The following is a 14,525-nucleotide window of genomic DNA, read 5'->3' as shown; positions in this document are numbered from 1 at the left end:
GGGTCGTTCTATCATATCCGTAAAGTTCTTATTGCTTAGGCACAAAAAATGAATGCAGCGTCTGCTGTCGTAGGGAGCTCTTGAAGATTCTTTCTGCTAATGCCTCTATTTGCTGTACATGGCTTCTGATTTCCTCTCCACCCTCGTTCACCAGCAGACTGTATGAATTCAGTACATCAATGCGGATCTGACTTCGCTTGCAGTGATCTGTTCGTTGCACTAATTAAAATCAAATGGCTCCAGTCTTTGCTCTAGTGTTAGAATTCGATCACACGATAAGAAAAGCTAATGGGATATCTCAATGGGCATCCGTGGCGAGTTATAAGAACCAGAAATGCGAGTTATCGGGGTAAATTTTGATCAAGGAAAACGAAATTTAGTTCGAGTTAGCGGGGTTTTCGAGTTATCCGGGTTCGAGTTAACCAAGTAAAAATGACTAAAAAGCTGGGTCAAATCCGAGGGAATTGAGACTCAGTTTGAGTTAGCGGGGGAGTACGATTTATCCGAGCTCGAGTTACCGGGGTTTTTCTGTATGTTAAAAACCGTTTTTGTGTCTACGAAGTTTTGACTCAACTTTATGCGGCAGCCTTTCACCAGAGAAATGATGCAATTTCAAACCGGTCAGTGTAAAACGCAGACTTCGCCTACAGACTCTTGTTACTTCCATTATCGAGTGCTAACGGTAAACAGGGTTACCATATTCAGGCTAATCGCAGAGAAAGACTGCACTCCGGTTTGCCTAAAAATCACTCCGGTTAGACTGACTATCACTCCTATTAGCCTAAATATGACTTAGGTTTGCCTAAATAACGTTCCGGTTAGCCCTTTTACGGTTAGCTCTCAATGATGAAATTGAAACACAGTCTGCAGTCTGCATTTGCAGTCCGCAGTTTGCGTTTTACACGGACCGAATTTCAAACCATCCGTAGGACTCCTCTACTAAATTTTTCTTCGATCTGCTCACTGGGATCAACTTTTAACAAAAAGCGAAAAAACGCCCTACCCGAGGATATTATGAAATAATAGGCAATGCACACGTAAGAGCTTCTTTTAATAGCATCTTTACTATAGTATGAAATTCGCAGGACTGACTGAGGTACGGATTCGCTGTTAGAGCAGTTTTCAACTGCTTAGTCTTTTGTAACCTTAGTATTTAAGAAACAGAAAAAATTTCCGTGTTTCTGTCGAGTTATAGCAACACGAGAGAAAGTTTGAGAAAACGAAAAATGATATGGGAATTGACACAAGCCGTGGGCGAGTGCACCTGTTTCCACAGCTTTTCCGAGTTTTCGCAAACTTTCACGAAGGTTTGTATAACTTTATAGGAACACAGAGAAAAAATTTCTGATTCTTTTAGAAAACACTTCGAGAAAAAGAAACTTGCCTTGAGTCTTAACAACTATCATTTCTTATAGTTCATCACTAAACTTTCTTCGATTCTTATAGGTTTAAATTGATCACGTGGCGGAGAGACGGCTATCTGCCCTATAGTTCCCCACTAAATTTTCTCCGATTCGTATTAGCTTAAATTGATCAAGTGACGCGTGTTCATCCGGAGAGACATTATCAGGCCATAGTGCCTGTCCGACGAAAATACCCGGATGGATAGTAGTCGTCTGTGAAAATTTTCTGCAACAAGCGGGCTTATGAAAAATCAACAATTGAAATTGTATTTTAAAAGTAGGTTTTGTCTGTTTCCCTTTTCAAATTTCACATTTGGCTTTCAACTTTGAAAATAATTCAATATGATTTTTGTACTGGCGCGTGAAAGAAAATTTAGCGGTGAACAATAATGACAATACAGTGTTTATGTCTCGGAATTATCGGTCTAATAGCTCCTTTCCCAAACGTCACGGTAGTAGCACAACGTTTGAAACCACTCAGTTCGGCAGGCTGAATTAAGTTTGGTACGACTTCTTAGCATAGCAAGCCTTGCCGTGCCGCAAGGCAGTAGCGCGACGACGTGCTTTTGTCGTGCCGAACTGAATTCATAGCCTGCTGCGTCAGCTGCCATTGCTTTGTAGCATTTAAAATGGTCTTCAGCAAAGCAAACTTGTTCCGATCTTCCGCACGACTGAATCAAATTCGGACATTTGAAACAAGGGCTGTTCTTCCATGCCACTGCCGGGCCAAATTCATTTGAGTTCGGCACGGCAATAGCACGACTTGTGGACAAGGCCTAGAACTACGGAAGTGTGGAAATATTTCCAAGGAAAATCAAGGATGAAACAGCCGGTATAATGGGTGCACGATCCTAAGGAGGAGTCTCGTAAATTTACCAGAACAACTGAGAAAGCTCAACACGAAATGGCAAGCTGGGCGTCCGTGACTGACAAGATACCGAAAAAACGTATGGTTTGTGAATCATTGCGGATATTATTTTTTTTTGGGGGGGGGGGGGGGGAGGGGAGGCACCTCTCTGGGCGAGTGAAAATTACACCGGGCGACTGCATAATGAGAGTCACTCGCCCGAATGGCCAGTGGTGTCAAAATTTAACTTCCAACACTGTACTTGAACTTAGTCCATCTGGTTTGGAAACTCTTTCCAAACCCAGCAAATCCATCAGTGGTTTGCATTCTCTCTCAATGACTTTGTTCCTTTGGAAAAAAGCATCCTGTCGCCACTTGTCAGCATTGCCTGTTGCATTTCTCACTGTAGAAAAGGGTTGTTTTAGTTCTTCTCTCAGCTTCTTTTTGCTGGGCATTGTGCTCTCAACTATCCACTTTTCTGTTTCTTCTGGCATGTCAAATCCAGCAAAATTGTAAATATCCTTTGATGTGCCTAAAGGATCATCTGCGATCTGCTTGTACAAAACCATTTTATATTTGTGTTTGAGTTTCAATTCCGTTAATGTCCGATCTGCGTGTTGTAAATTACCTACTATTGTGTCACAGAGTTTCCTCGCAGTGCGAGCGAGATCAGGATTCGGGTAATCTTTCATCCATTTTATATTGATCCGAGAATTGATGCCCCCTCTAGGATCTCGAACTAGATGCAGGACACGTAGGTCGATATCCTGATTTTCCAGTAAAACCTGCGGAACAAGATTCGCCAGTTTCTCCTGAGGAAGCCGAACGGGCGACACCTTGACCACGCTATGCTTGAACTTGGAGTAACAAACTTTATCTACAAATTCTGGATGTTTTCCAAGCACGGGACAATCCATTTCGGTTTTTAGATCCATTTTTGTGTTGCAAAACTTTGGCGATTTGAAAATATCAACTGGTAAAGCGCCTGTCCATGGGTAAGAGATGTACGACAGAAACTTTGTTGAAACAGAAGAGCGCGTGAAATTGCAAGCTACTATTGAACTTACCACCTGAAGTTCGCACTTTGAGCATTTATAATCAGGTTCATAATATTCCCATCTTTGTGTTATCCATAGTGGCTCGTAAACCATGAATATTTGCGGATCCTTAGCAAACATTGCGCTTATGAACGTCGTACCAGAGCGATCATGGCCGAAAATCAACAAGCTTCGCCGAGCGGGTCTTCGTGTTGGATCAGTGGATCTTCGGGTTGTATCGGCGGATGTTCGGGTTCTATCGGCGGGTCTTCGGGTTGGATCAGTGGATGTTCGGGTTCTATCGGCGTATGTTCGGGTTTTATCGGCGGGTCTTCGGGTTGGATCGGTGGTTCTTCGGGTTGGAATGTCCGAGGCATTTTGATCATCATTTATGGGTGATTTGGAAATGATTATAGGCAGATTTTCCGCGATTAAGTTGTCCGCCAAAGTTGTTGATTTTACCAAATGTTGTAAACGAAATGTTTTGCTATGAAATGTGTAGAATACATAACCTAGAGCAATTACACAAGCGCCTGTGAGCCACAATAACACTTTAAAGAAGCTTTTCCTCCTCATTGTCCTACCAATGAGCTCTGTAAGATAAAAGTTAAGGAACAAAACGAAAGTTAACTACTCTTATAGTCTAATGCTAAAGCGCTAATTTATTAGTTACAACTGTCATAGTTAGAGTCAAGATGAGTTTAGAGACAACTTAACGGCCCACATATGCTTTTCAAGACTGTGTGCGACTTAAGCCTCGCCCAACAATGTGTCCAGCCTCAATTCTAGGCTCTCTCATTCTTTTCCGCACGAGGGAGGCCTGGGTTTAACATAACATTTTCCAACAACATTGCTGAGCCGGAAATTGCATAATCAAACTGGCGAAAGTGGGTAGAAAAAGCCGATTACGAAGAATGACTGCAGAAATTTTGTACTTCTGTCTTTGAGGAGAGAAGTCGAAACCAAACCACTCTGGCACAAAGATTACTGTTTTGTGATAGACCAATTAGAAAGCACAGAAAAGGCTTCTAGCGCTAGCTGTGCTATGACATGAGCATGCGCAACCACGATACAGATATCTTACATTCAGCATGCACTGTTATTGTTGTAAGTGATGTTACATAACTAGAAATTAAGGGATTTTACGTCTATAACGTTGCAATAGTTCACTCTATAGTTTTTTTTTACAATAACTGTCTAATTTCTCGCGCGCTGATTGGCTCCTTTTTATCATCAATAAGAGTACAGATGGATAAAATTTTAGTTTATGCAAGCTTTCAAGTTTAACTTTCTCAGCTGTCAAACTGTCAACTTTTTAACCAATGACATTCTATGGACTTTTTTAAGTAGCCAATCAAAAACGAGAAAACCTATTGACAATGCTCGCGTCATTTTGAATAAAATCCACTTATCTTTGTTTACGGCAAGTTTACGGCGTCTTTTCCCCTTCATTTATTCCCGGCATTTGACCATTTTGGGGTCTTGTTATTGTAAAAAAACAAATTGACGTCAGTTTTTTATGCGTCTGTCCTCTTATTGGTGATAAATTTCGTTATAACATTGTCAAAGTTTACTGCGGAACCACTCGCCTGCAGCTCGTGGTTCCACAGTCACTTTGACAATGTTACGACGCAATTTGTCATCAACAAGAGGACAGACGCATAAAAAACTGACGTCAATTTGCTAAAGGGATAGCATGTCTGCTATCACTGCGGGCGCCTTGAGGCGAGAAAAAACAAAAATACAATGATTAATGATCAAATCTCCGATATAAATGTTTCTTCGTCTTTTTCGACTGCAGACACAAAAAAGGACAAGTCTTCACGGCTTTTCTTTTTATACATTTCTTATCAATAAAATACTCGAAAATAAACCGGCTGGTTTTAAATTAAACCTTATTCAGTAGTCCCTGTCTACTTATATCTGCCATAAAAAGAATGCGAAATTTGTCTAATTTGTCCACTCTTTAGAACGAAAATTTAAACAATTCTCGCCACAATTTTTTAAGCGCTTGCAATCCATCTGATTTCGAAATCATTGTCGCGAACTGTTCTCCGTAACAAAGCTGAAAAGACAAGTTTTCACTATCGCTCCAGCCTATAATAAAGACATTTTCTAAATCTCGGTTCACGATTTATTTCTCAACTTTTTACGTGCAATATCGGTTAATATTTCTAAAGTGTCTATCTGGCTTCACGCCCAAGCACCAATCGGCTCACCATTGATTTCACATTGTCCGCCTGGATGTGTAGACCGAATTTGTTTGCATGGTACGCTCGCTTACGACGAGGCAGTGAAAAAACAGGCTTCTTTAGATACTTACCAGCTAAAAGTGCAGTTGTTTTCTTTGAATCCTATCACAGCCGTGCTTCTAGAAGCTCAAAGCTTCTTGTCCACTACATTGAATTTTCTTAACCCGAACAGAGTCTAGCAATAAGCTTATCTTCGATGTCGTTTCTCGGACAAAGAAAAAGCGTGTGATTACATTTTTGTAGAAATTACAATTTGTTGTCGCAGACGCCGCGTGGGAGTAACCCTCGAAACATATTTCCTTAGTAAGCTTAAGTTGCTTAGCAATTTGCGTAATAACTCGGTTAATAAATGGTCTCAAGGCAGAGAAAATAATTAAAATGCTTTTAAGTGTAATGAAATAATGTGCAATATTTACTCGATTTTTCGTATCTAGGCAATAGTATCACGTAAATCATGCTTAGGTTACTTAGGCGCAACAAGGGCGCCAGATGATGACTGGTTTTTTCTTCTTTTTTTTTTTGTTCTCGAAGTTCTTTTACAGTTTAGTTTGCAGACCAACCGAAAAGTAATATTGTCACACTGCTCTGACGGAGACTGGATTTAACATCTCAGCTGTTTGTTGGCTAAAGCAGGGACAAGTGCCCGCCTCATGAAATTTTATTAAAAATGAAAACTTAAACTTCCAAAAGAAATCAAACACAGCTTTTAGATAAAGTAGTCTTTGGCGCTCCGACTCCCTCCAACATCCGAGGTTAAGGCGGATTTTCAAAACGGTGCGAAATTGAAATATTCAGAATTCATCTGCAAGTGAAGTTTTGTTCAGTATTAAATGTCAGTCTGAAAATATTATTCATAAACTGCGTAATCGACAAGAAGAAGTTTGATAATTTTTCAGTTAGTAAGCATTTTCACTAATTTCTTAAGGTACTTAAGAAATAGATGTTATTGTCATTTAAATACCTTGCCCGATCAATGATCACCTCATTATTTTTAATTTTGCGAGCAGAGCTGGACCTTTTTTTTTGCTGAAAAAGTGATAAATATACAACTTGAGGTTGAAAATCTACCGACGAAGACATTGAATAGCCGGGGAACTAGAGAAGATGGTTCAACTGAAACCCGGGGGGTACTCCCAGAGAAACTGGTTGGGTTGTGTAGCCCGCTTTCCAAAACCCTCACCCCATTTGAGACCAAAATCTGCGATTTTCTCAACCCTAGTTTTTGACCTGACGAAAATTCGATGTCCTATTTATAATAAAAAATTAGTTCCCTAGTTCAGAGCAATGTTTAAGGCAATGTTTATATGCTTTTATTAGATAGAATAGCTTCTTCTAACACACATACCCAATTCAAGACTAGACTGCAGAAACCATACCCTATTTTAGACCAAAATGGCCAAACTTTCGATACCCTATTTCTGACCAAAACCGTAGAAAACCACACCCTTTGGGACCGCATATACCTCCCACGAGAACTAAAACCAATGGTCTGAGAGAGACCATCATCAAATGGAACAGAAAGCGATCATAGAACAAAGATGTTGATGGTGAAGTTGAAGTGTTAGGAAAGAAGGTGATGTAGATTGAAGAGGTTGAATCAAGTAACATATTAGTGAAATTTTTCGAGTGGATTAATGAAATCTCCAGTTTCTTTTCCGGCTCTGTAACTTTGCAAACTAACCTACAATAGACTTCATAAGATTCAGAATAATTTAACCCAAGACGTGGACCATAATTTAGTTTGTTTAACCTGCGATCTGGCCTCTTTATAAATAATTGAGTTTCCTTTATGCACAACGCAATGTATTTTTTTAATGAGCTGTTTTTAGACTGAACACTGCAATAAAGTGGATACAACACTACGGCCTTAAGATAACCCACCTGCCTATCTCTGACAAGACTAAAGGAAGGGTCTCGACTTTAAAAACTCAAAATTGTTGGAGAAATGGCGTAGCGCGAACGCAAAGAATTGTAAATCGTTATTTGAAGGGAATTTAGCTTGATTTCTACTAAAACAATAAGATTATTCGCTCTCGATTTTTATGAAGCGTCACCTCACAGTAATCTCGAGCTCATAATTTTACTGTTGGTCTAATTGAAATTTTAATCGTAGACAAAAAAATCACAAGGATGACGTAACCTAGATTAAATCAAGTTATTAACATTTTCGTAACTGAAATGTTCCATTTTGTCTGCTGATGTTTTTGCTCCAAAAAAAGAATACTGCTTGTTGCGTTACTCAACGTGTGATACGGGTCTGATCCGACTGGCCATGTGATATGCGTAGCGGCTTAGTATTGGTTTTCAAGAGTCAATTGATTTTTGTGACTTTTTTGTTTAAGTCAATAATTTTGTTAGAGAGTCATCTGCTTTTTAAGTCCTACAGAAATCAACAAATACAAGTCTTTTTCCTTCGTTTCTATCCTGTTTTAGCCTGTTTTCCACCTGTTTTAAGTGATTTTTGCCAAGAGTACACTACCCTCGCCACGTAATCGAATGAAGAAGTCTCGCCGTGGAAGGAGAGTAGTCACGAGATTTCCACTAACGTAATTGAATACAGTAGTAAAGGAAAATCTCGCCGAAGAATACCAGGCGAGTTAGTCACGAGATTTTCTCAGGTTCTGATCTAGCATGAACGCAGTGTTTATTTCAAGGGCTTCCACAGGCTAGACATCTAGTTGTCAACAACTATTTGCGTGATCGACAACTAAATGTTATTTTAAACAACTTAAAACGTAGTGTGTGAGATGAATCGTCGACAACTAAACGCTGAATTTTTAGTTGTCAACAACTAAGCAGTTTTCATTTTCGAAAAGGGAAACTGCTTTAGTTGTGGACAAATATTTTCGTCAACAACTACGTTTTGACCGTTGTTCCAGTGTGTGGCCATCCTTCGTTTAGTTGTCGACAACTATCGAAACATGACAGGCATTTGAGCATGCGTAGTTAACGTTAGTTCCCAAGCTCTTGCTGGCCCGACTAAGTTCTCGACTCTCGACAACTAACACTCCAATGTGTGGAATGCTCGCATCGTCGATCAAATAGTTGTCGACAACTAATTGCCAAGCCAGTGGAGGCCCTAAGGCGAATTAATCACGAGGTTTACATGATCGCGGACCGGTTTATTTTGCAGTGTTGTATTTCAAATTGAAAAAAAGCCATGTTGCATAGTTCAATACTTCCTTAATAGACGGGGGGGGGGGGGTGGAATTCTACTTCATTCATGGTCAGTGTTGTTTGGTTCTGTAAAGATAGGCAGTATTTCAAAGTATCCCACCCACCCCTCCCATCACGCGTTCATCCTCAGCCTCCCCTCACTCTCTTTTCAAGCCAACCATCTGTTATTGGCTTGTTTTTAATGGAGGACCCATACTGAGCCCGTAAGACGACCCATCCTGGGGAAAAATGTGGCAACTCAGAGCATATGACATACGTCCAATGGCACGTCACGCGATCTTTCCGCCCAATTGTTTCGTGATCGCGTGACGAGTAGGAGGCAAAACATTAGATGGGTTTCAGGGGAATCTCGTGAAAATCCGGCCAATTGATCACGGACATCACGAGATTCATTTATTAAAATGTAATTTAAAGTTTCAATAAACGTTTGTCACGAGTTGTGTAACCTTTCATACCATATTGCTTGCCTTTCTATAAAATAAAGTCAGCTTTGAATAGCTTTTATTTCACAGTTAACGGCGGAATGTATGAGCTCCTGTTTGCATTAATTTAAGACGATTTCGAACAGCAATGCAAAGGTACAACTTGAATACCATCTGCTTCTTGTCACATTTACTTTGGATCTTCATCGGCTTCGATTCGACAACTACAGCTGTTGTGGTCAGAGTTTCAAAAAACACCGGGTATGACAACTCGTCTTGCTTGGTTCGTAACGCAACAACGCCATGTAAAACGATAACATTCGCTCTGGATGCAATCAAGGACAGTAATGACACAGACTTTATTTTCTCAATCGAGGATCAAGTTTATTACTTGGAGCAACGCGTCAAGATCATTCAAACAAGTCCTGACAGAAACATTATTTTGAAATCAAATCAGTCAAGTGGATCTACTATTCATTGCATGAATATCTTTGCAGGATTTGACATAGGATCAAGTTATGCCCCAAATAAAACAAGAAACATCAACTTTGTAAACCTTGAATTCAAAAACTGTGGCCCTAGTTCCGATGGTGCCGTGATCATATGGAACTCTGTGGAAATCAAATTCACGAACTGCGTGTTTAAAGATAACAGACAGGCTGGCATATATGGCTTTGACAGCGGAGTTGTAATTGACAGCTGTCATTTCTTGAATAACACACCCAATCATCCAACCAATCCAACTTCCGGCGGGGGCGCGCGATTCTTTTTTCGTGACGCCGTCTCTCTATCTATAATAATCCGAAGTTCCAACTTTACATTAAATTCTGTCACAACGAATAATTCAAGAGATTTCGTAGCGTGTTCTTCAAGCCTAACCTCACGTAACTATACTTACGGCGGTGGTCTTCTGATAATGTTTCTACACAATGCCAGTGGCTGCCGAGTGGTGATACAAGACACCATTTTTTCAAACAATTCGGCAACATTTGGAGGAGGTGTTTGTTTTGTCGACTCAAACATGACGTCACGAAACAACTTATCCGTAACCAATTCAACATTTTTAAGGAACATGGCTGGACAAGAAGGAGGGGGATTAAGGTTCGCCCGGTGGGACAATGCTTCAAGTATCACCGCCATCTTCAAAAACTGCACAGTCAGCGAAAACCAGTCTAAGAGAGGCGCCGGGATGGATGTCTTCTTAATGAACAACAATGAAAAACCAACCGACTCTGTGTTACGCTTTGACACTGTTGTGTTTAGCAACAACTTTGGTGATGCCAGTACGGCTATTCGCCTCATGACGGCTCTACCATACGGCAGAACGATGGATGTGACCCCAGAGTTTATCAATTGCACCATAGCAGACCATAAGATGTCAAGTTTCGCGCGCACCAGCCCTTTCACAAGTCAACGGGTTAATGTGATGTTTAAAGGAAGAAATGTTTTTACGCGCAACAATGGAGGTGGTACTGGAGCCGCCACATTTCAGGATTGTGTTATGAACGTTCAAGGACAGTTGGTATTTACTAACAACTCAGGAACGAATGGGGGCGCAGTGCTTTTGGAATCAAGTCAGATTATTCTTTACCCTGACAGTGAGCTGATGTTCTTAGGAAATAAAGCGAGGGGTCTGGGTGGAGCCATTTGTGTGTTCGAACACATAACGAATGAGGTTATGCAATGGTTCAACCCAAACTGTTTTTTGGCATACAGCGATCGCTATGTGCCACCATCCGGATGGAAGGTAAGCGTTAGACTGTATTAGTTCCTTTCATAGCTAAGTCCTCAAAGCCGTTTTATCGTCTTATTTGAAGTGGCACGCTGCTACATTTCTCCATGCAGAGGACACGTGTTGAAATTGTTTTAATTTTGCAACATTTAGTCGGTTTCTCTTGGAATACCGTAAAATATTCGGCCCATCGCTTAAATTTATAGTGTAGAAACGAGCCTTTAGGTGAGTTTGCATTACAAGAAAAATCAAGTTATTCAAGGAATATTTCGCGTTGCGCCACGAGAACATGACACATCTATTCATCCCACGCCTTTCTCGCACACGTAACAGGTGCTAATCGTACCAGACAAACAGCTTACGGAAAGTACAATACTTTCGACTGAATATAAGCAAAAACATAAACAGTTAGCTGGCGTATCCAGTTCAAATTCTTCTTTCCAGCACTGGCTATAGTAAGTCTTCCAGAATTGCAGTTTCAAAACATTTTTTTTTGCTCGTACGCCGACAAGTTCTTGCATTCCAAAGCTGCTCTTTTTTCTGTGCTGTTATTGGCAATTGCTCGGCGTTGACATGAAATTTTCCCCCTCTGTAGTATCAGATTTTTCCGAAGCTTTAAACAATAGAAAAATTAGATTTGGTTCGTTCGTAATTCATGTTTGAACATTTTCTCATAAAATGCTCTGGACTATTCTTTCGGCGGGGAAACTTGAGTACCGCGATGAACCCCGGGAATTTTTGACTCGTTGGATGACGCAGCGGCTTTGTAGCTTCCTGGTAGGCTGTATTTTACACGGCATGGGATAAATTTTAGAATTTTCTCAATCGTGCTCCCCATATAAAATTCATTTAGCGGCAATTTGTAATTCAGGTATTCTCCACTTGCACAAATCCCATAATACACCTCTTTTACCCCTCAAAATTTTTCATAATCATTGTTTGCAATTTCTCCTAGGACATGAAGATGTCCCAAGAGAGATTTAAAACAATGCCTATGGAAATTTTTGGGGGGTAAAAGAGGTGTATTATGGGATTTGTGCAAGTAGAGAATAGCTCTAAAACATTCCCTCTAACCATACATGACGATTCTAGTATTTTATTACCGCAAACATTTTTATTTCTCAGACCAACATTTCCTTCATCGAGAATAGCAGTAAGGTTAAAGGAGCCGCAATTTATGTGACATCTCTTCAGAGGTGTGTGTGGACAGAGGAGTTTCCTTATTATAATTACAGTAAAGCTCTTCGCTGGTCCAGGAAGTTTGTGTACAGGAACAACTTTTTGTTTACGGAAGCTAACAATGGATCAAAGTACGATATTGCTACGGACACCAAAAGTTTTCACTTATACTCTACGAAAGATAATTCTACTGTTAAGGTATGACCTTGGAGGTTTCCGTCAGCTCTCTTTATTAGTTCTGTCGTCTAACATTCCATTATCCAAATTATTTTCTTTCGCTTATTCAGTCATACATGCATTCACTTCCTCGTTCGTTCCAACCTCGTTTCCATGGCCTTTTCCTTCACCAAAGTGAGGGAAAAGGCCATGGGAACGAGGCTACGTTCTCCTCCCTTGTTTCGTCATCACTTCTTTTCTTAATTTTTGTTTGTTGATAACGATCCATTCGTTCGTTGCCTGCTTTGTTTCCTTTGCTTTTTGTGTTCGTTCGTTTATACGTTCGCTCGTTCTTTTGTTCTTTCACTCTACCAGTCTATTTATCTGCCTGTCTGCCTGACTGTCTGCCTGCCGGCCGGCCTTTCTACCTGTCTTTCTGTCTGTCTGTCTGTCCGTCTTTCTGTCTGTCTGTTCTGTCTCTCTGTCTGTATGTCTGTCTAACAAATCACTCATTTTTGATGGTGTTAGCGAAGCTTTGTCGGGATTAGTGCCTCTGACACTCAAAAAAAAGTCATTATAGTATAACGGCATGGCCCTTCAAGTTTTCTTCAGTTTTCTTTTTAAGTTATATCTCTAAGTTCTTCATTGTTGCCACAACCCTAGCATGCTAGGAACATCACCTAACAATGGCTTCTTTTGTGGTCTCTATTATAACTCTGTTACAGCTGACGCTCGCTCCTGGCCAAAACTTTCCTTTGAATCTTCACGCTGTTGATGAGCTGGGACACTCCAGTATCACACTTGCTTTCGTATCAGAAGCCTACAACGTAAACAGCACGTCGAAGCTCCAGCCACAAAATATGTTTCATCTTCTCTGGCCTAACAATTTCAGTACGATTCCATTTTCTTTCAACGTTCCTGAGAAATTGTACAACGGGATACACGGCAAGGACAAGCGGAAGATTCAAGTTATGGATATCTACTCTGCACTGGAGAACGAGTTTTTCTTTGAACTAGAGCTACAGACGTGTCGTCCTGGATTTCAATACTCCCCGAAAAGCAAAGTCTGCGAATGCCATAAACAGGCTGGCATTTTGAGGTAAGGACCCGAGTTATTACCGAGACTTAGGGTATGTGTCAATTTGAGTTAAGTCTTGCCAGCCCACTTCCAAAAGCCTCTTCCCACCCCCACCCCCTGCAATCCACGTCTTCTCCTAACCGCACGCCCAATTTCGTAGAAATCCATGCAAGGCCGGCATAGTGAGTCTTTACTCGTAGCTGTCAAAACTCGTACAAAGCCTTGTTCGTCCAAGTTATTTTGTCGATATGTTCCATATGTAACAAAGGTTAAAAACTCGACATCTCACGTGATGTAAATTGCGCAATCTTACTGGTTAAACAACCGAGCAGGCTCGATTACTTGCCGCAGTTCGAGGAAGGAGCCGGCGCCTCTCCACGCGACCGGATAGAGCCTAAAAACCGGGCCATATTTGTCCACCTGGGCCGCACACATTTTCACTTCGACTTGGAAGAGTCAGTTTTTAACAACCTTATCATTTTGAGTAAAATAATAATCGATTCAGCTTGTTCGGTAGCTCCTTTTATTTCAAAATTCTTGGTATATTTTGATGGCCAGCTCTATAAGCTTTAATTTGATATAGGGGTTTAGGTATCTACAGTTTAAACCAGACGGGCCACACCGCTTGGACGCGAGACATCTGTAAAGGTTTACGGTAATCTTAAGATCTGTTCTGAACACAACAGCTGTAACAAGGATGGAATGCTCTACCTGAAGGACGGGTACTGGGCTGGCATCACAAACGACGGTACCTTGGTTACAAACGTCTGTCCACAGAAGTATTGCAACTGTACACGTGCACCCGGAAACTCACAAGGGTGTTTATTTGACCCAGACAACAGAGATGGACAGTGTTCTAAAAACCGTGAGGGATGGCTATGTGGAAAATGCTCCGGGAATACCAGTGTTGGGTTGAGGTATCATTGTTAATCTCAAATGTATCTGTAATAACAAATAACTTTCGCTTAACTGACGGACACCTTGTTAAATAAAAAAGTGCACTTAAACAAGACCGTTAAACTAAAAGCCGATTTTAGCAGCAAGAAACTAAGCACTAGCTCCCGAGGGGAACTCCCATATGAGAAGGCCGGGGGGTGCTCGTCGTACCGTTTAGGGTTTAAGCCTCAAAAGGTCCACAGCTGGAGCTTTTGCAGTACCTTCTAGGGTATTGGGCCGAAAAAATATGAAAGAAGATGTGCTGAATGTGTTATGTTAGAATAGGCCCTTTGCAGCTAGGCCATC

General features: G+C 40.9%; 2 protein-coding genes across 3 annotated transcripts in view; one reads left to right on the top strand and one right to left on the bottom strand.

Annotated features, from left to right (window-relative positions):
- Positions 1 to 2,396: 2,396 nt before the first annotated feature.
- Positions 2,397 to 5,773, bottom strand: LOC110068339 (carbohydrate sulfotransferase 3-like). Its single transcript, XM_020775714.2, has 2 exons — positions 5,611 to 5,773; positions 2,397 to 3,880 (listed from the first exon to the last, which is right to left on the bottom strand). Exon 2 carries the CDS (start codon positions 3,861 to 3,863, stop codon positions 2,487 to 2,489), a length of 1,377 nt encoding a protein of 458 aa, XP_020631373.2. The 5' UTR covers positions 3,864 to 3,880; positions 5,611 to 5,773; the 3' UTR covers positions 2,397 to 2,486.
- Positions 5,774 to 8,960: 3,187 nt separating this feature from the next.
- LOC110068338 (uncharacterized) overlaps positions 8,961 to 14,525 on the top strand; it is an 11,097-nt gene continuing 5,532 nt past the window's right edge. Inside the window, exons 1-4 of one of the 2 annotated variants that reach the window (XM_089286290.1) lie at positions 8,961 to 10,885; positions 11,996 to 12,247; positions 12,931 to 13,304; positions 13,970 to 14,200. In XM_089286290.1, coding sequence (XP_089142416.1) covers positions 9,287 to 10,885; positions 11,996 to 12,247; positions 12,931 to 13,304; positions 13,970 to 14,200 — 2,456 coding nt within the window. In that variant the 5' untranslated portion in view covers positions 8,961 to 9,286. The remainder of the gene's footprint in view (positions 10,886 to 11,995; positions 12,248 to 12,930; positions 13,305 to 13,969; positions 14,201 to 14,525) is intronic. The other variant, XM_089286291.1, reaches the window with a different exon arrangement.

Source organism: Orbicella faveolata, unplaced genomic scaffold (assembly GCF_042242905.1).
Source record: "Orbicella faveolata isolate gen_17 unplaced genomic scaffold, um_ofav_v1 contig_14, whole genome shotgun sequence".
NCBI classification, from domain to species: Eukaryota; Metazoa; Cnidaria; class Anthozoa; order Scleractinia; family Merulinidae; genus Orbicella; species Orbicella faveolata.
Note: the sequence above shows the minus strand (reverse complement) of the source record. Positions and strands in the feature narration are given on the sequence as shown.

Excerpts from the sequence above, each read along its gene's own strand:
- LOC110068339 (XM_020775714.2), bottom strand. The coding sequence starts at position 3,863 with ATGAGGAGGAAAAGCTTCTTTAAAGTGTTATTGTGGCTCACAGGCGCT.